This window comes from Diadema setosum, chromosome 5 (genome assembly GCF_964275005.1).
Source record: "Diadema setosum chromosome 5, eeDiaSeto1, whole genome shotgun sequence".
Classification (NCBI taxonomy): Eukaryota; Metazoa; Echinodermata; class Echinoidea; order Diadematoida; family Diadematidae; genus Diadema; species Diadema setosum.
The window spans coordinates 25,575,196-25,598,083 of record NC_092689.1 but is presented as its reverse complement, the minus strand read 5'-3'; the positions used below and the strand labels follow the sequence as shown (position 1 = coordinate 25,598,083).

The following is a 22,888-nucleotide window of genomic DNA, read 5'->3' as shown; positions in this document are numbered from 1 at the left end:
TTATATCTTGTGTCCGTGTGTATGTGCATATGAATGTGTGTGTGTATGTGAGTATGTGGTTTTTTTCTCTTTTGGGGAGGCGGTCTATCTGTACAAAGAGATTACTTCAAACAGGCAAGGTATTCTAAAGAGATACAGTATAGTTTTGGTTGAGATGGGAGATTGAAAATTTAACGTTTTGCAAGATAATCAGAAAGCACATTTGAAATAGAGAGCATACGATTCTAAGAGAAATTGAAAGTTCATTATACAAAATCGGTTTGGACTGAAAAAAAAATACATGTGAAGTGGGCAGATAAGGTGGGTCAATCCTTTAATTAGGGTCTCTTTGTTTATACAGTACGTATAAAAAAAAACACGCAACACGAAGATTTGATTTCAAATTTGTGAAGATTGTGTTAACTTTACACCAAAGTGAGTAGCAGCAAATACTCCTCTTCAAAATGATATTTATGCATATTGGCGAAGTAATCATTCTTTTTAGACAACTTGTGGGGTAAATTGGACTTGGGACCAAGTTTAGACACTGCAAGAACCAATGCACCTTATCAGAAATTAACTTAACAAATGGAATAATGAAATTAATAATCACAACTTACCATTGTTTTTTTTTTTCGGATATCTCTTTTTAACATTACATCCCATGCCCCTCAACATGGCCACCATTCCTTCCCACATAAAGATTAGCTCTTTTCTACATCTCACGCACAGCTCTGCGAATCATTGTGGCTTGATGGCGTAGAGCTTTAAATTCATCAGTGATTCTTTATCTCTTTGCAATGTCAGGTTGAGGGATAATGAACACTTTGCTCTTGAAAAAAAAAAAACCCAAAGAAAAAACAAATCGCAAGAAGTCAGATCCAGAGATTCTGGTGGCCAATCCACATCATGATACAAGGCAATCGCCCGATTTCCAAATACCTCAGCCAATCTGTTTCTTACTGCAACAAGTCGATGGGCTGGTGCACCATCCTGTGCCCACCATAGGCGTCTGAACACATCCCTTTGTTGCACAGGAAAATTTTCCATTAATTCAGGAATCACATGTTCATCTAAAATTTGTAAGCATCCATTTTCGTTGCAAAGAAGAGGGGCCCTAGGTATGTCTCACCAGTCTGTACATTAAAAAAAAAAGTGAATTGAAAAGGATTTGTGCTGGTCTCACTAACTGAAACTTGGTCCCAAGTCCAATTTGACCCATTGTCCAAAAAGAATGATTACTCAGCCATCCATGACCGTGTAAGAATGAATAATATGTTCAGTTCAAATTTCATATTTCCATTTCCTCAATGATGAGATTACAAAATTAATGACAATAAAACAAGAATCATGTCTTCTTTTGATTGAAGAAGAAGAAGAAAAAAACATTCTTGACACAAATGTACATGGTCATATCATATGAAGATGTCACAAATAAGTATCAGATATATGACGGGGCCTACATACAAAGCTTTAACGCTTGTAAAACTGTGGGTTCCCTAATTCATAGGCATATATTATTCGGAGAACGGATATGTTTGTCTTGACCAACTAAAATCATATCACTACAAAAATCGATAAAGGATAAAGTAATCACAAACCAGACTGTATACGGATCTCGCGGTGTTTGAAAAGGAATGCTATGTATTAAAAAATGTACTTGAAGCTGCGGACAAGGACAAAAGACTGGGAGTATAAAAAAAAAAGTTGCTAAACACCTGGAAGTGTGTATGCACTAAGTAATATCTGTTTTAATTTGCGTTTGAAGGTGAATAAAGACAAAGAAGAAGTAATATCCTGAGGGAGGTCATTCCAATATCTGGGTCCAGTAAATATAATTGTTTTCTTTGCAAAAATAGAGGGAGTACGGGGAAGGTGATTATATAGGCGTCACTCTTGCAAGTGGGATAACAGTGTTCCTTTTGAACATGTGGATAAAAACAGATGGTAATTAGTTGTTAGTTTATACATGAAAATTCCGAGATTGTAATAAAATAGGTCTGGAATTTTCAGAATTCTGTTTTGATGAAAAAAAAAACAGTTGGTATGAGCAAAATATCCAGCGTGGTTTATGATTCTTATTGCACGCTTCTGAATACGGAGAAGGGGATCTAATTATGAGTGAATTGCATTTCCCCACACCATTGGAAATGGAAAAATTGGATGTCATTGAAAAGAGGAGATATATGGCTTTATGATGTTGCTACTTACTTTGGAGTGAAGTAAACACCATCTTCACAAATTCGAAATTAAATCTTGTTGCTTTTTTATACGCACTGTAGCTACATATATCTCAGAAATTTGAAGCTAATTTGTGTAAAATGAAATCTGAATTCTAAAAGAATTGAATGCTGTTTAGTATTACAGGTTACTCATTATTTTTTTGTTCTGAACACCATCTTATAGTCAATACTGTACCATCTGTTCAATCTTGAATGTCTTCCCTTTTCATGATAGGGACCGCCCCCCCCCCCCCCCCAAAAAAAAAAAAAAAAATCGTCTGTTATTGAAAGGGGATGGCTAATAACTGATCATTGGAATCAGTGGGAATGCTGGGGGATGATTGTTCCAATCCTTGAGGGATTCATTTAAGAGTACATTTTTTGTTCTGTGAAAATTATTTGCTTCATAATGGTCTCATATTCAAGTAATGTGCAGTTTAATGTTTCCGGGTTAGCATGCCTGTATCCAGTGACGGGGAATTAAACAACACATTACTTGAATATGAGACCGTTCTGAAGCAAATGATTTTCATACGGACTCTTTAATGAATCCCACTAGTATTGGAACAATCATCCCCGAGCATTCCCACTGATTCCCATTGATCAGTTACTAGCCCTCCCCTTGAAAGAAATTAGAGTGCATGCAAAATATGGGGTATCACAAACTCACGTAAATTTTCTGATTTCTAGTGATACCATAACTTGAATATCCAAACAGTGCACCTATGTCCGAAATCTGGTGTTCCACAAAAAAGTTACATTTTCTCTTCGTAAACATTAAGTTTCATTCATATAAAATTATGTACATACATCTTTAATGGAAATACATAGTACATGCACATGTAAAAGGTGTGAAGCCAATAGTGGCAATGGGATAGACAGAAATTGAAAGAGATAAGAAAATGAAAAACAGCTATAGTAAACTACATGTAACATGAATTGACAGGAAACAGACAGAAATATGGCTTAATGTACCCAAAATTGAATCTTTATAAATAAAATGTAAAAAGGGTAAAAGCGGTAGGCTAACAAAGAGAGAAAAAAACCCATAGAATTAAAAATGAAAAATAAAGAAGAGATTGAGAGTGCAAAGGAGAAAAAATAAGGAGAAAAGTAAGCAAAGGAAAATGTTATTTATCTCGAGTTATAATAACTTTAAATCAACAGCTTAAAATAAAGAAATTTTAATCCATTTTGTCTCATTACGGCATACGGGAGAAGTCCTTGGAGTGGTCCAGGAGAACCGAAAAACAATATTCTCTGAACGAGAATAACTCAAGTTTCAATATATTAAATGTGGCGTCCCTCAGGGTAATGTAAATTAGGTGCTTTGCTTGTTATAGTTTATATTAATGACTTCTACAAATCATCTGACATATTCTCATTTATGCATTTTGATGATGATTCAAATGTGGGTTTTTTTTTTTCTCATCAAAACCCAGTTACTCTCGTAGACACCGTCAACTCTGATTTGAAAAAAAAAAGGTAACTCAGTGGATAAGATCTTCATAAACCCTTCAGAAAATTAAGTATACACTTTTTAGTAAATCCTTATAGATATTAAGCACAGAAATTATTTTGATGATACTCGATTTAATAGATCGTGTATCCTATGTAAACTTTCTTGGTATCAGAGAAGATGAAAAACTTTCGTGGAGGCCTCATGTTATTAAAATAAGTAAAATGATTAGCGTAATATTGGTATCGCATTCCAATGTCTTCTCTGTTAACATTGTATTTTCTTTGATAAAATTACCTAATCTCAAATACGAAATTTTAGCATGGGGCAGCGCCCATCAAATTCTATTAGATAAATTATTGTTATTGCAAAAATATAGGCCCTACTTCGTATTATCTGTGGGGTTTCGCCACTCGGATTCATTATTCATTAAAAAAAATATAAGATTTGAAAAATTAAAGATTTGTTTCTTTTTCAACTGGGTCAATTCATGTTCATCTATACAACACAAATGTTCTCCCCAGTAGTTTTAATTCAATGTTTCCACGAAATCGATGGTTTCATGATCATCCTTTACACCTAGGCGGTCTGAGTTTCATCTACCCCTTTTGAGAACCTTTAGCTCAGAATGCATTTATATACACTGGCTCTAGATTTTGAAATTTCTTCAGTTCTGAAAAAAAAAAAATCTCCATTATTATACTCTTTAAGCGTTTTTTTTTTCTTAAATTCTGGCTCAGATATTTATTTTTCATTATCTATATAGGTTACAGCAAATAAAGATTCATCATCGGTAACACCCTAACGCAATGAAAAAAATCACATTATAAAGTAATGAAATTAGGCATTTCATTTCCATAATTTTTCCACAGCTGCATGCAGTCACCAGCTGCTGTCCGAAATACATCCTCAATCATCAGGCAATAATTGAGCAAACTGAGGCTGGATAGAACACTGATGGTTCTTTTCTACAATTCCTTTATCAAATCTATCGTCATGTATAGCTTGATTTTGTTTTTATGGCAATCTTACACAAAAGGACAAGGCTATAGAATCGATAGACCGCGAAAGTGGCAAAATATCATTGGGTTGGAATTGCCAGTGGTACAGGATTTACACGTGGAAAGAATGATGGTCAAGGTAAACAAGATAATGACCGATTTAACACACCGTCTGTACGGTTACTATTGCCTGAACAGATCAGGTATCAGACTCTCTCCTCCTCGCACAAAGCGTACCCGTTTTAGAAGCTTTAGAAGTGCATTTGTCCCGGATTCCATTCACACGTATAATACCAGAGTATAAGTTGTAATGATTAGTTTTTGGTGTATTTATTATTATCATTATTATTTTACTCCCGCATATCCAGAGAGTTTGGGTGACTGTCATGTTTCTCGTGTGTGTTTGATAGAGAAATCATTGTTATGGTAATTTTTGTTTTTTGTTGTTGTTGTTTTTTTTTACTCCCACAGTATTTAAGTTATGTAATTTTAAACTTGGAATAGGAAATGATTTACAGGTGTACATGCAAGACACATTTGGTGTTATTTTGATAAGGCGTGCCATGGTAATTATTATTATCATATATATATATATATATATATATATATATATATATATATGAATGTTATGAATTATGAATCATACAGATGTATTCGGATATGTAGGTGATATAATTGTTTGGTGTATAATGATGATATATGAAAGGATATTATCAAATAAATTTATGAGTGGAATACAATCATGTAGTTGTAAATGTCGGGTTAATGTATTATGTTATTATGGTGCATACGTTACTGTATGTTAATGTGAGTGAGTTTCATTTTGTACTCTATGACATGTCTGATTGTGGTGTACCTGTGATGAATCGAATGTTAATTTTGTTGCGATATCCAACGTATAAAGAATTTCCAGAGTGGACAATGTGAGTAATCAATCAATAAATCTCCTCTTCCGTTTATCCTGTTCAGCGTGTAGGCATTCTCTCTCTCACTTTCTCTCCTTCTTCCTTTAATTTTGTTTTTGCTCTAATCCTTTCATTCGTAAATTCCCCTCAAGTTAAGTCATGTCACGTTGTTGTGCCTCTGTTGTTTGTTTTATTTTGTCTTATTTTTTGCATTATACATAATTACGTACTTGTAATTATAATAAGTATTTTTGGAGATATTTTAGAGTGGTCAAAAATCTACAAGCAATGCTTTTTAGTGGACCTCTTAGTTCTCATTTTTACCCTGCAAACATAACTTTGTTATTCCAGTATGTGTGCATATCTTTATTAGTTTGTTAATTACCATTGAATGTCATACTTTGTAGTGTATATTTGCTTATGATTACATTTTTGATTTACTTTGTGTTATGTTTTGTTGAAAGAAAAATGAGAATAAAATAAATAAATGAAATGAAATCCACATGCATAGCTCCATTTTAATCCCCTGCATACACATTAACAATTTGTTTGCAGACTATTAGACCAACATTCTTTTTTTGTTTTGTAGTACAGCTGAACAATCATTCTTATCAGAACAAAGCTCACCGAAAAAAAAATAAATAAAATGTTTATCCTTGCTGTACCCTACCAGCAAAACCTCCCTCTTTCTTCCTTCTTACTTCAAGCAGTCTCCTATAAATGTAGGACCTATAAACATAGTATTATCATGCTCTTTCGTTGAACTGTTCTTTGAAGTTTTGTCTATATATTATAGATAAAGGCTAATCGCACACTGTGCAACGGCTCCAGATGATCAGGGAGGTGAGTCTCAAATCCCTGAGATGATCGACTCGTACGTATCTGTGCATGCTGTTTAGCTAATACATTGTAGGCCCTACAGTAATTCATTTCTTCGCGCCACTTGTACGAGGCTATAATATGATTTATTTAAGGGAAATTATCAGAACGTAAAAATAACATTGTCCTTTATATCATTTGAAAAATGAAGAAATAGCTTTCTTAGATTTTTTAATTGGGTATAGACATCCACAATAAACAGATATTATTTTGTTTTTAATGAGGCCTACTCGCACAACCCGGATAGGATCGGCGGTTGCGGAACGTTTCTGCGTACTGCCTATTGTGCGGTATATTCGTTCCGCGGAACTAATCGACTGGTTTCGGTCGGTATATCAGTTCCCCCGGAACCCGGAACGGATCGACCGGCACCACTTCGTGGCGGAGGCATAACATGAACTGAGAAGCGTCGTCTTATTTCAGCGTTTTCGAGGCACATTGATGATAAATTCGACAACCCTTGTCTTCAAACAACAGTAAAAATACTCAAAGAGTAACGAATTAAGTCAGTATATTTGTGAAGTATCTTGTGGTCTGTTACAGGCCACTGATCTGATGGAACAGGAACTTTCGTCGGACGTCATGGTCTTGAGGGCATACCATGGAGGAAGAAAAGTCCGATGGGGTGGTCTTGAATGTACTTGTAGGACAACCTGGTTCTACGGTTATTGGCTGACTGTGCATGGGGCTAAAGGGCCACTTGACTGCGTCGTGGGATAAGGAGAGTACCTCTACGCGGCTGTATGAGTATAGGAAACGACTGGACAGGTATCATTGGCGTATAAACATAGGACTGCAGACCAAGCGAAGCTGAAGGAAGCTTACAACTAAGGACTTCCAGGGACCTGAGTCAAGGTCAAAGTTCCAGGGTAGACCTGTGGCTGACGAGGTCCTAGACGCTTCTTCTTACATTGCGTGATCAGCTGGAATACTTGCATTTGGAAGTCAATCCATGTCTCTTCATCCATTTGCATGGTCTCGTGGAATATCATTTCCGCAAAGTGTCGCTTACCCTGACTAGCGGAGTCTATCTCGGGCTGAATTTTGGATTGATTTCCTTGGGCATCTGGTCAAGCTCTCCCAGTATCTGAAATGAACAGAGAATAATAGTATTGCATTGTGACCTTTTTTTTGGGGGGGGGGGGGGCAGCAGAGCAGAAAAAGAAAAATCAGTGATGTTATATCATGGTTTTTTATATCAACAAAAATTGACGGAAAGGTTGTTTTGATTTCCCGATCTCTCAAGAGCTATTATTGTCAACTTGGCCAGATTTTCCCTCGAAGTCACACCCCCCCCCCCAACAAAAAAAGTTACGCCGAGACAAGTTTATTCGTTTCACCAAAGATTTCTGTATTCACTTTCCTATAACATGCATTCATTTCCTGTTATATATCATTATAGTTCATCATTATAGCCCTGTTCATCATAAGAGATTGTATAGCGAGATGACTTGACACTTGAATGTAGTGTCACTGGTGGCAAAACTACTGATTGATAATTAATCATAATGGTTTGTTAGTAATGACATGTGGTTTCATGTATTAGATACCAATTTTATCTACTTGTACTCTATGTTTATTCCATGCAGTATTTCTCATCTGTCAATAATGTCAGTCATGCACCGTGCAGGTCCTGCAGTTAAAGAATACTGTACTTACATGAAGTTTAGTCATTAATTCCCTTGGATTCGTTGGCTTTGGGAGGTACATGTGAAATGTGTGTTTGCATTTAGATATTAAAATGATCTTGGCCTCTTAAGCAAAAACTCTCCATACCCTTTCAGTGGTCTTTCTGGCCTTTTTCAAAGGCCCACCCTTGTCGAGTTCTCCTCCAGTGCTCCTGCTGATGGTAGACTCGTCCTCCTCTACGTACTCTTCCTCCACGTCATCCCACATTTCGTCATCAAAATCCTCGAGTGCTGTACTTGGCCCAGGCAGATAGACGTCATGCTTAAAATTAAAAAATAAAAATACAAATAGAAAACGGAATACCATGACACCAATACGATAATAAGAGATCGTTATGTCCATGTATCCCCATACAAAGGAAATTTGAACATGTAAAACCCAATGTTCAGAATACATTCTTTACATTGTAGACTGTGCAAGCATTGCTGGTATCGGTTATTGTAATTAATGTTGCTGTTCAAGTACCTATACATTACTTCATTACCTTCAGTTATATTCTTTTTCTCTCAAGAAGATACGTTCTGATTCTTCAATGTTATTATGATTGACATAAACCAAAAGAAGTGACGCAAAGTAGATTGACCAGTCAGGTTTTTTATCAGTTCAGGTTCATCAACGTTAGGAAAGAAACATGTAGGAAGGAACATTTTTGAAAATTATTTTCAAAATATCTAAGATTGTAGAAAAAAAATGACGAGTTTGGTATCACAAAGCAGCAAAACATTTTTGAAAGTAATAATTGATATCTGAAAAAAAGATGACCTGTCTCTTGTCTTTTTTGTAACGCATCCAAAATTCAATGTAATTGAAAAGTCTTGATACATACCTGACCGCCATGTTTCCTTTTGTAGGGGCCAATACGTTTGATGTGATCTGTGAGGAACCCAAAGTTCTGAAGAATCCATTTCTGTCTATCTGTGTAGTCTTTGGGCCCTTGTCCAGACTTTTCATTGGTCAGTTTGCTCAGGTGTGTACGCATTGAATTAAGCCACACTTTTAGCTGTTTGGAGGTGCATGGAGGATCCAGACCAGCAGCTTTCTCCTCGTACAATCTATTTTTCAAGTCCACTTGTTTGTACTCTTTCACCGCCTGTTATACAACATCTCATTTGATCTGAACCAGTCTACGATGTCCTGCTCCTGCATGTCGGAAAGGTACAGGGCTGGTGCCTTTTTCCGTCTGTTACAAGGGTGACTTGCAGCTGGCTGTTCCGTCGTCATCTGTTGTGTGGGTTCCTCCTCCTCTGTTCCTTCATCATGTTCACTCACAGGTGTAGATGGATTCAGTGGTCGTCGAATCTTGCCACTTCTTGGTACAGACATCTTCACACGTCTGTTGCTAGCTTCGAAATACGATTATCTGTGCCCGTCACACGCCAATGTATATTGGCAACTGGCAAGAGATATATATCTCTCCCGGATATATTGTTATAGCCGATGCTAGTACGGACGTCCCGATGTCTACACGGAGTATCGCATATTGAATACGGAGGCAACACGGAGTAGACGGTGCCTATACAAGGAAGAGGACGGACTGATTTTCATCGGTGATATCCGGGATAAAAATAGCACGCTTATTTTTTTCCCCACGGACATGCCGGAAGATCAAGGATATAATGCCGAATGACTCCACGGAGTCAACACGGTCATGCCGGAAACTGTATATTATTACGGATGATCCCGGATCGACGTTCCGTGGTGATCCGAATAACATGCGATCCGTGAAAGTGTAAAAGGGACTTTCCGCGTGGGAAATACAGAATGTTTGCATAAATACTATAAGGTTTCAGAACATCACACGGGCACGGGCCAGTACTTGTCAAGTTCCAGAAAATTATATTATGTACTACACTGCCCTATATTTGTTAACAAGCTTGATTTAATCAATAACACTGATACAATGTAATAGACCAAAATTAAAATAAGAAAATTTAATGTGTATTATATCAAAATGTTGTTTTCGAGTTTAGTTTCAGAAGCAAAAGACATGCCTGGGGAGCTTCCTATTGACTTTCATCCTCAGAGACACTAACATGCCCACAAAATAATGTACTATTGTATTTTAATTAGTTTTAGGTGACAAATCACAAGCCGAAGAGATTCGAAAATAACCATCTTACTCCCTCTCTGAGACAGACTCATTCAGTTCTCTTTATTCGCGCTTCTTTTCTATGCGTATACAATTTCGAATTTTATATTCTGCTTATCGAAAAAAGAAATACGTCTGGATTATCTAGTTTTTTTACTAATAGCTTTTATATCAAAATTTAAGCGAATGCGGTGTGGGTGCAAAATATTCAATCTATAAGAATGAAGTTGCCAATTACACCAAAAACAACAACAAGGAAATGAATCTGTGCGCAGGCGAAGGGAATGAGAACTATACCTAAACCATGACCTAAGCCCAACTCACACTCACAACTAGTGCATGTATCTTTATACATGCTGTGGCCCGGACCTTCGCTAGAGCAGGGACATGGGACCAGAAAACAAAAGAAAAACGAAACAAAACAAACAAAAAACGAACACAACAACAACATCGCAAAAACAAAATCCAAACTAATACAAAAAAAAAACAACAGACAAACAAACAAACAACACTGAAAGACTCCCTGATATGGCTAGAGAGATCGAGGTAAGCGTCTACATTGAAAATAACGAGTAGCCATGCAGATATTCTTTTATACTTAGTAAAAGTATTCCACCTTGAAGGTTTTGGCCATTTTCACAATGGTCGCCAAAGCAGGGAAAGCGAAGTAGAGATCATAGTAATAATGGAAGATGGCACACCAAAGTTCCTGGTAAATACGCAAATCTTTTGTTCTTAATCTTTATAATAATACATAGTGATCACCCAAATTTGAATGGATTCATGGTGTTGAATGTTTTAATAGTGTAGGTCTACAAGCGTTACACTATAAAAATAACAACCCACTGAAATAGGATTTCAACATGCCATTGGAATGCATGTTCGTTGAATACAGCGATAGAACGAACGTGTTATACATGTATTTCATGACACAATCATGTATATCTGTTTCATGCTATGGCTAACACGTTGAAGGAATCATTGGGATTGGTCCTGCATTGTTTCCAACGCTGAAAGCTTCACCCTCACGCAAAGAAGTTTGGGCGCACAAAATCTTATGATATACTCTTTATCACTTTGGATGTAATCAAGGTACTTGATAGTTAATAAACATTCAGTATAATATGAATTGTGTTATTCCTGTTTCTTGCTTCTGCGAACACTTCGGGGCATTTTAATTGCGTAGTTTCGGTTTCCCTCTCGGGAAAGCTAAAAAAAAAGTTGGTATATCAGGTGGTGTATGGTATAGTGTTGGTGGGGATTAGGCTTAAACTTTTAGCTTTTTTTTTCTTTTTTTTTTTTTGCCAGACACAAAGAAAACACAATCTAAGAGGAATTCAAAGTTAATAAGATGAAAATCGGTTTTGGAATGGCGGAGACATCCAAAAACAAAACAAAATAAAAGGTGGTCCCACTTTTTTTTTTATAGGATCGGTCAATTTTGGATTTCTCAGCCATTTCAAACCAATTTTCATCAAATAAACGTTAAATTTATCTTCAAATTGCATGCTCTTGTATTTCATAAGATGTTCTCATTACGTCACACACACACACACACACACACACACATGTTAGAAACCTGCAGTTAGTCTCAACCAAAACTATACTATCCCTTTAAAGGTAACAACCCTATAAACAATATAAGCATTTTTTGTTGATTTTGTATTTGTGAGCCTTTACAAAAGTTGATAAAAACCATTAGAAATTTCCCAAATATTTCACCAAGTGTGCACCAGATCACTGAATTCAAATTTTACCCCCCCCCCCCACAAAAAAAAAAAAAAAAAAAAAATGCAAAACTCCTTGTGTGGGAGGGATCACCCCCTTCCATATGCTATCCCCTTCGGTCCATACACCTCCATAAATTTGGCACATCCCAGTGAAGATGCTCACGTGGGTCAAGAGTTGAAAGTTACTATAACCACGATTTAGCCATTCACAGTGTCCTGCATGAATACTATTTTCTGAACTGCTTTGACTGAGAAAGTATAAGAATTTATAAGGTAAGATGCCTGTGGGATTCATGTATATCAAACCACGCTGTTTGCTGATATTTCTGTCTCTTGCTACGACGTAACACGTTGAAGGGTTGACCATTAGGCATTTCGAAGGCTGAATACGAAAGTAGTTCTGTTTTCACAAAATCTTGAAAATTAATGTTTTGTATTATGCAAGTAAGATTCTTGATAATGAATAAAATTGGGTATCATAATGAACTGTGTTGTTCTTATTCCTTTCTTCGGAGGACGCTTCGGAGCACTTGCGTGGAACTCCGACAAGTATAATGTTTATAATAGTTTTAGTTTCCTCTCGCTCTCGAGAAGGTATCAATTTAAAATCTCATGAACCTTATGATATAGTATATAGCATTAGGCGGTGATTAAGCCATCCTCCACCAATTTGAAAGATTGATACATGTGTATGCCTACTTTTCTATTTTGATAGCATTTTCAATTAATTTTGTATCTGTGAACATACCTGTTCATCTAAAGGTTAAAAAATGTTGAACATTTTCCAAATACAAATGCATTCCATCCAAGTGTACGTGCACCAGATACAGTAATTCCCAAATTCACCCCTTAAAGATACTGCGTACTTTCGACTATAATGATGTGTTTGTGGATGTATTTATAAGACGCTATTTCCCCTCTCGCCGCGCTGCCCCTATACGTCCGTCACATCTCGTACGTGTATGTACAAACTCATTTGTTTGTCAATGCTCGGGAACATAATTATTTCGCCTTCGGTGTTACCGCTCCCCGCCCTCCCCCAGCCCCCCCCCCCCCTTCTCCTCCTCCAATCGTTACGTGTATCGTCGCCACTGAATAAAAGCAGGGAGATGAGACTTCTTACCTCCCTGATAAAAGCAATATAAATGTGTTCAAAGTTTAGAATGATAACCAAGAATTGTGATGTGATTTCTGTTACATGACCGTATAGGGCCTATTATGTACATTTATGCATGTTATTTTTTTGGGTTGTTGACGGTTATTTCATGAACGGTTTCCATTTTTTTTTTTTTTGTTTTTTTTTTGTATTCTCATTATGTTTAAAACCCGCTTATGCAAATGATTATTGTTCCTTTGTAAAAGATTCTTTTCATACAGGAAAGATGTTAAATAAAATGAAAATCCATTTGGTTTATTGGTCTCTGTGTCACCGTACAGATATAAGATGAAAATAATCGCAAATAACACTCAAGGAGAAAGTTGCCCGCACTTGCTGCAAAAAAAAAAAAAAAAAAAAAAAAAAAAAAAAAAAAAGGTATTCGGCTGACGTTGGTATATTGTGAACAGGGAAACTATAATTCAGTCATTCGTTCGTTCGTTCGTTCGTTCGTTCGTTCATTCATTCATTCATTCAATCATTCATTTATTCACTCATTCTAATTCATCGATGAAAGTTTGCAGCACGCTTTTACGACCTGTGAAACCACGCCATGTAATCCTTCATAATAAAAGACACCTGCATGCCACTCTTTCGTGGACAACAAACACAAACTTCACTTTTTGATTACTGTGTTGTGATTATTAACGTCAAACGACCTTTGTCGCATGGAATCGAATGTGATCCTTTCTTTTGCGTTGAATAAAGGTGATCAATATCCCAACCACACTCGGTAGTCGCCAGGTGCATTATCTGTATGTGACACCGGATATGAGTAAAAACAAGATACATTTTGTACAACTGGAACTGATATAACGGCCAATTAACTCTCTCTTCCGTTAATCTGTGAACATAATATGCAAAGAGCATATGATATGACAATAAGCTAAGGCAGGGCTCCACTGAAATTCCTTGATTTTTGTGCCCGTTTGGGCCACTAAAATCGCTTAATTGAAATTTCGATGGCCTCAAAAGAGATGAAGTGGCCCGAAATTAAAGGAAACATAAAAATCTATTTTTAATCCTAGTTGTCCTATATCGAGTCATATAACCAAGAGATAACCAGTCCTTTTTTTCGGTGGCCCAAAATAAAAGGAAAGATAAAATCCACATTTGTCCTTTATCGACCCACCAAAAGATGAAAGTTTTAAGAATTTGAATTTTTGGATGTGTGTGTTTTTTTTTTTTATTTGATGGTCCGACTAGCCTGAATGACCCGATATAAATATTTAGTGTCCAAGGGCCAACGAGCAATCACGAAAGTCGTGCACTGTAAAGCTTGATACAATGTTTCTTATAGTTTACTTTATACACACATAAAAAGACGAAAATTATATAAACAGAATTGATAATATAATTATTATTACTACCACGTATAATTCGAGTAATATGCTGTCGAAAAGATTACATTTCAAGAGAGGCTGTTAGCATGCTTTGTTTATCATTACAGAAGAACTGCAGGAATTTAGAAAGTTGTTTTGCATCCCAGCCTATGATTAATTTGGATATGTAATTATCATCATTTTTGTTGTTGATGCTGATGTTTTGTTACCGCTCAGAGATTAATACTGCATAACAGCAACATTAAAGGGACATTCCAGACGATTTTCATAATTTCACATCATGTAGTACATAAATCGACAACTCCATGTATAGATTTGTGGAATTTATTGTGGTTCTTGAGCAGAGAAACAATACTTTGAAAAATCTTAAACAAATTACTCTGAACAAGGATGATGACATAGGAGGTTCACACATTTCAGAAATGTAGCAGTGTAATTTCATTACAATACCGCTTGCTTGCGAGTTCACCTGTGTATAATCTATGCATGCATGCTTACTTCTTTTGTTCTGCTTCCTTGAGCCCCAACTCACGCATTCTTATGGTGACTCTGCCATGCCATCATCCTTGTTCATTGCAATTTGTTCTAAATTTTGAAAATATTCTTATTCTTCATCCCAATTATCACAAATTCTGAAACTCTGTCCTCAGTATAACTAATTTATAGTTGATCAAATGTAAAAATCTGAAAATCATCCGGAGGTCTCCTTTAACCATTAATGATATCCTTGAGTGAAAGAATATGGACTGAAATAAAATTGCAACCCCATTTAGATCCTTGAGACAAAAACATTGTTGATATACACGTAAATGCGAATGGGGGAAAATTACCAGAAAGATAATAGGACTGAGCGGCTATCCAGCGTCCTATCTATCTTTATCTATAGATGAATAATTCATAACAATATTTTCATTAGACCTGTAGGGCGGTCATCTCGTCAAGCAACTTTTAGTGCGTTTAGTGGCAGCCCCTGCGACAAATTTTAGTTAACATTTTGTTACAAGAAAAGAACAGTGATTTTGAAAACATAATGATAAATAAATCATACTTTATGGTATAATGATTTGCTTATTTCAAATCACCATTGACATTCAGCTAATCTTTTCATGCTGTAACCTTTATATTCATATTTCTATTTCGTTTAATTAGAATCACGAAGCGAAAAATCAAAACATAAATGGCATATTTGTTGCAACTGACATCCAGTCAATGCGGTTACTATCATGACAGCATCTATATACACAAGCAACTATACGAGCTTTTAACTCATTGCCATGATACCCAGTGCGACAAAATAACGCATTCTGAGTGTAATGTGGACAGGCCTAAATACATTGTACTCAATAACTCTATAATGCCCTTGATTGACAGTAACACTGTTCGTTTAACATGAGATATCGACGATCCACCGGCATTACATTCGCGAACATAGTCAAACGCCACTAGTTCATGTTTCTATAATCACTTTTTTAACAGTATAAGTTTTAACATAACTCTCAGAAAAGACTGAAAATTATTATTCATGTTTAGCTCAGCGTTAGCATTTTATAAAATCTGGCCATCTAGTTTGTTATTTACATAATTGTAATACGTACACGAGGCCCGCCGACAACTATCAGTCGACCCTATACTGTCTCAAATTCAAATAGCTGTCGCACACGCTATATAGTCATGTGCTTTTGGTCAAAAAGTGTTGAAGAAGTTCGTAGTATTTACATCGTGATAGGATCATCGAAACAACTAACCAAATCGATTTTACATTAACTCAATCATAACGCATGTCATTTCCCCCTTGAAATCAAAACGGGCGTGATTAATATAGTCTATTGACAGAGATGCAAACTTCCATTGTGAGAGGGTTGAAATTATTATTGAGGTGTTATACTCACAGCTACCATAACTCCAAATGAGATCATCATCCCTGATTGGTTTGCTGTCATAAAATATCCTAATTGCTGAAAGTGCATATAACATGACAGAATCATTGCACTCTGACCCTGTCTTGCAGAGCTTGACCTGAGAAGGACTCTTTATAGACAAACAGGTATTTTGTTGATCCATATCTATGTGCAGCAAGAATTCCAGAACAGCGTCCTGTGTACAGTACATTAATGGCATTGAAAATCCAAGTCCACATAATTGACTCCGGTGAGCGGTTCGCAGCACTCTTCGCACTCGGCTACCAAATCGGCAAAACTGTAGACGATGTCATCTGCGCAATCGCATGTGCGCATGTGCGCAAATTTGATGTCCATCTTGGCATGGTAATCGAAGGACTGTGCTCGGCGACGAAGGTTATCTATCTCCATTTGTTTCCGCTGAATTTCCGATTTCAAACGTTTTATTTCTTCTGCCAACAAAAGAGCATCAAACATTAAATTGAATGAATTAATATCAATTACAAGCTTTTTTCATCATGAGCCTGTATTATAAACGTTGCAAAGGATCTTACGTGTCAAATCGGAAATACAATCTATGACGGTTGGCAATGAGCACTCTTTTCATTTAAGAGACAGAAAAAAAAAAATGACAGGCTTGTGAAACTGAGGTGTATTGCGATAAAAAATAGCAAAATGTTTCCTGTTTAACGACGCATCATCGCAATGGTACATGAATTAGGCATGTGATTCTCGAACCGAGGCACTGATTAGGCTACTAGTATATCATTTCACAGTTTCTTCACTTATAGAGAACATGAACATTGTGAAGAAGTTGTAAATTCAACATGGCACTTTCCCATGTTCAAACGATATCTTAAAATTGACCGACACCACGAGTTCGACATTGAAAAAAGTTCTATGAGTCATACAGACCATGAGTTCGACACTGGCAATAGGTAATGCCCCAGTCACATAGACATCCCGGGTCACCCCTGACCACCCCGGATCTGATCCTGAGTGATCCGGGGAGAGATCCGTTTTGACGCCTTGGACATCCGCGCACATCCGCGCACATCCGGGAGGCCAACGCTGCAACTTTTGGAGGTCAAAAATATCCGGCGTCATCCGGGGATTGTCGTGTTGGCAGAGCGATCCGGGATGGTCCGTGTGGTTGCCGTGTAGCTGCCGTGTTGATCCGTGTAGATGCCTTGTTTGTCCGTGTAGACGCCGCGCTCTTCCGGCCTTATCCGTGTAGCTGCCGTGTTGATACCGTGTGTACAGTCATATCAACACTCGTCGACACTTCATCGAGGCCGAAACTATCCCCGAATCTCCCCGGATCACCGTACAAGATCCTTGAGGATGTTTATATGTGACTGGGACCTTAACAGCCCACGCGTTCGACATAACATCACGGTGTCGTGTGGTTTGTTTGCTTAGTGTCGAACCGATGGGCTGTATTACCCATGGGCCGTATGACTCGTGAGCTTTATGATTCTTGGGTGCCAATTTCGCGACATGCACCCATCATAATTATACAGCATTACTTCATGGGATAGCCATAAATGCGACTAAAACAAGCTTTCTTATTATACACTTCGGCCGTCTTACCTGATTCTTCTCCATGCTCGCTGATATTGATTTCAGGGTCTGACATCTCCGATGACAAGGACAATCTTTCATCGTTGTCCTCATCGTGGTCATCGACGCCGTCCTCCTCATCTTGAAGCAGAGCGAGTGAATTCAACTCCTGTAACAACCCCTCAGCGCCCGTTGCGACTTTGTTATCTTGTGAGAATAAAAATGATGTGGTAATGATCACAGAATGATCGCGAAGTTTGTAGAGAAAAAAGAAAATGGTCTACTGCTCTCATCAATAAAGGAACTAGAAAGCTGCAATCATGAAATAAATATCATAGACATTCATCATGTTCATACAAAACTAAAAATACAATGAAATTGCACTAAGTATAAGGCATAATAATAAATACAATACTTAAAAGGTCAGGTGTTTGGAAAGACAGAAAATGAGAAAGGTGATCAATGAAAACTGTTAACGGCAGTAAAGGCCGTCGAAAGCAGCGATCGAGTGAGGAACACTGACCAGGAAAAGAAATACATAATCCATTATGGTGAGAATAACGATAATGTTGTTAACAAAGAAAGGTACACGATCTACGAAAGGGAAATTGCAGAGGGAGAGAGCGAGAGAAGGGTGGAGAGAGGGAGAGCTCATAAAACTCAATGATCGACATAGATTTTAACACAAGCAAAAAATAGAAGTGTCGGCCGACCAAACCTTGAACTGCAGCCATAACAATACAGGCAATGGAGTCTTTACCAAGATTACATGCCTCTCATTACTAATTCAAATTTCAAAACAGACCAAAAAAATAAATAAAATAATAATCATCAAAATTTTGTAGGTATTCACCATATAGGATAGCCCCGTCACTATAGTGTAACCTACTTTGACCCCCCCCCCCCCCCGCCCAAACAGAAGTCCCTTGGTCATGTTGGTATGAAGTCGAAGGAAATATCGATTGTGTACACTCTAAAAACGCAAATGTTGAATCAACATTTAAAAGGGCCGAGGAGTGACAGCATTTTTGAAGTGTTGCATCCAACTTTTAAGATAACATTTAAATGTTGAGTCTAGCAGGAAAACCAACACTTTGAAAATGTTGTCACTCCTCGGCCCTTTTAAATGCCAATTCAACATTTGTGTTTTTAGAGTGTAATGCAAATGAAAACTCCATTTTCTCCTTGTTCACTCCAGAGTTAGCGCGATGGAAAAATTGAAAATTTCCGTTATGATGCGAGCTGTAAAATTTCGCAAGTACATTGTACAGTACAGAAATATTGAAGGATAGAATGATACTTTCACTGATTATATTCCTACCTTTTTCTTGCTCATGACTCACACGTCCTGCGTTTGGCCCTCCATCGCCTCCTTCATATATCAAATCTACCTGTGAGGTTGAAGAGCTTTCGTTGTCCATTATCAGGATACAAGGATTTGTTGCCGCTTACACTGCTTGCCGTGTGAGCCAAGAAAGATTTACACAGGTAGTTCCATCACACAGAAATGAAAAAGAAACAAGCAACCACTCAAGCTGCATATAGTTTTTGATAAGATCATTAAAGTACTTCTTTTCTTTTTTTTTCTTTCCTGGTAACAACTTATTAGGATAAGAATATAAGGAACAATAAGTATTTTCCAAGCAAAATATATAGAATCGAGGGCATAGGGGAAAAATCACATAATGCCCCAGTCACATATAAACACGGATGCTCAAGGATCTACACGGTGATCCGGGTGATTCGGGATAGTTTCGACCTCGATGGAGTGTTGACTGTACACACGGTATCAACACGGCAGCTACACGGCAGCCACACGGACCACCCCGGATTGCTCTGCCAACATGGCAATCCCCGGATTACCCAGGATGTTTTTGACCTCCAAAAGTTGCCGTGTTGGCCTCCCGGATCTCCCCGGATCTACACGGACATACACGGATGTCCAAGGATGTCCAAGGCGTCAACGCGGATCTCTCCCCGGATCACCCCGGATCAGATCCGGGATGTCTATGTGACTGGGGCATTAGATAGAATCCAATTACACCGGCCAGCTACACTCGTAGATAGTTATGTTCCCTGCACAATCAGTCTTCCTCTTTGCTTGTGTGTATAATTCTGAAAAGCAGAATCCTTCTTCCGAGAAAAAAAAAAAAACAGTGATAAAGGGATATCGTGCACACATCCCTGCCAAAAATATTACAATTTTGATAGACACATACGGTTACTACACAAGAGGCAATTGACGACATTTAAATAAGTGCTGTTTTCGTAAATTTGTAGTACATGGTTTACGATATTATCATGCAGACACATTTTATTAACGTGTCAAAACTCATGATACATGTACAGAGTAAACTTTTACAAGCACGACAATGAAACATTGATCAAATCGGATAAAGATAAGGGAAGTTATTAAATTGTAACGCTAATTTTCACAAGAAAAACATGCAGTTCTTGAACAGTCAATATGAATATGCACATACAGTGAATTGATAAATTTGTCATGTAGTTTGTACATAAAATCCTGAATTTTTAACTTTATGTTCAAACGCAATTGTACCCAGTCTCAAATCCTGAACTGATCATTATCATGAAGTTATTCAGCTAGGAGTAAAGTTATATTTCTACACTTTTATAGCAGAAGAATTAGATTTTCGTCATGTATTTCTACACGATCAATGGAAAATTGTGAGGTAATGATTTTATTACTTCACTCATTGCATACCGATACCGTACACAGCGATACTATTTAGTACCTCTCTGTTGCATACTCAACTTTTCGAGAAACGTTTTGCACAAAATAAAAAAGAAGAAAGAAAGAAAGAAAGAAAGAAATCATGACTTTTTACTTTTAGTCCGATTCTGATCAGGTTTCCACTATTGTGCTTGTAAGATGTTATTACTCTTTCCTTTCAGACAACTCTAACTGGTCGGGAATTCCCCTTTAACCCTCTGTTTGCCACTTTTTTTTTTTCCTGACTAAAGGTAGCGCCTATAATGTGTATGAAAGTTGTGTACGTTATTTTGACTCATTGATATAGAAAGGGTTAAGGACCTTCGGATTGTCTGGTGACGTCTTGACGACGTCGTGTGAAATCTTGTTTTTACCAGTCAGCGTTTTTACTAGTCAGTTGTAATGCCTGATCGTTCCATACACCCACCAGGCGCGCCGGAAGCAGTTTTGGATTGGGGGGGGGGGGGGGGGGGGGGCAAATATTGGAGGGGGCTCACGATAGACCACACATATGTTACACAATATACACATACACACACACACACACACACACATATATATATATATATATATATATATATATATATACATACATATATGTGTGTATATATATATATATACATATATATATATATATATATATATATATATATATATATATATATGTAAAGTGGCGTACGGTGGGTCGAAACATTGGGGGTGGGCACCTTGTGGAAAAGTAATTTTGACGGTGTGTATGCATGTGCGTGTGTGCGTGCGCAATAATGGGACTACAATACATTACGGAATGTGATACATTCAACAACGCAGTCATTGAGCAACATTGTAAGTAGGAAGTTTCCTTACATGGATTATGGAATGACGGCGTGAAACGACAAATTATATACTGTCAGCAACATCAGGAGAATTGCATAACAATAAAATGCGAGCGAGCGGAGCGAGAGAGCTTGAAAACTTTGACATTCTACAGTCCCAAAACTGCCGTTTGTAGCTATATCTTTCGCTTTCGAAATTAAGGGGGGGGGGGACATCGGGCGCAACTGCTGGCAATTACTGGCGGCAACATAAGGAGAATGGCATAACCATTCAATGCGAGCGAGCGAGCGAAGCGAGAGAGCTTGAAAATTTTGACATTAGATTCCAGTTCTACAGTCCCTAAACTGGCGTTTGTAGCTATATCTTTCGCTTTGGAAATTAATGGGGGCGCATCGGGCGCAACTGCTGGCAATTACTGGCAGCAACATTAGGAGAATGGCATAACCATTCAATGCGAGCGAGCTAAGCGAGCGAGCTTGAAAATTTTGACATTCTACAGTCCCGAAACTGGCGTTTGTAGCTATATCTTTCGCTTTGGAAATTAATGGGGGCGCATCGGGCGCAACTGCTGGTAATTACTGGCTGCAACATTAGGAGAATGGCATAATGATTCAATACGAGCAAGCGAAGCGAGCGAGCTTGAAAATTTTGACATTCTACAGTCCAAAAACTGCCGTTGTAGCTATGTTTTTCGCTTTGGAAATTAAGGGGGAGGCGCACCGGGCTCAACTGCTGGCAATTACTGGCTGCAACGTTAGGAAAATGGCATAACGAATAAATTTGACGATTAATTTTGACATTTTACAGTCCCCAAACTGCCGTTTGTAGCTATATATATATTTTTTTTTTTTAGCTTTGGAAATTAAGGGGGGGGGGGCGGTTCAGGCGCAACTGCTGGCAATTACTGGCTGCAACATTAGGAGAATGGCATATAGCGATTGAATGCGAGCGAGCGGAGCGAGCGAGCTTGGAAATTTTGACATTTTACAGTCCAAAAACTGCCGTTTGTAGCTATGTTTTTTCGCGTTTATTCATTTATTATTATTACTTTATCTATTTTCATTTATTTGTTTATTCATTTATTTACTTTTTTTTTGGGGGAGGGGGTTTTGGGGGGGCAAAAATGCGTTTTGCCCCCCACTTTTTGGATTGGGGGCGGCCGCCCCCCCCCCCTGCCCCCCCCCCCCCCTGCCCCCCCCCCCCCCACTTCCGGCGCCTATGACACCCACACCCACAAAATATGTGCAATAAATGTGATATTAGTAATGGAAAGCATGGAAAACAATGCATGAATGGTGGTCTTTGTATAGCTGTCATAACTGAACTCAACTCTTTATTTCACATTTTAATATCAGAAGCTTAAACAAAAACTTTGATCAATTCCTATCTTTTGTGAGTATACTAAAATCCAAATATAATATCATC

At 37.6% G+C, this 22,888-nt stretch overlaps 2 protein-coding genes across 2 annotated transcripts in view; both read right to left on the bottom strand.

Moving 5' to 3' along the window:
- Positions 1–22,888, bottom strand: part of LOC140228650 (large ribosomal subunit protein bL21m-like) — a 148,025-nt gene that overhangs the window by 80,731 nt on the left and 44,406 nt on the right. The window lies entirely within an intron of this gene.
- LOC140228443 (uncharacterized) lies at positions 16,552–19,334 on the bottom strand. Its single transcript, XM_072308660.1, has 3 exons — positions 19,235–19,334; positions 17,944–18,120; positions 16,552–16,802 (listed from the first exon to the last, which is right to left on the bottom strand). The coding sequence occupies exons 1-3, from the start codon at positions 19,332–19,334 to the stop codon at positions 16,561–16,563; spliced, it is 519 nt and encodes a 172-aa protein (XP_072164761.1). The 3' UTR covers positions 16,552–16,560.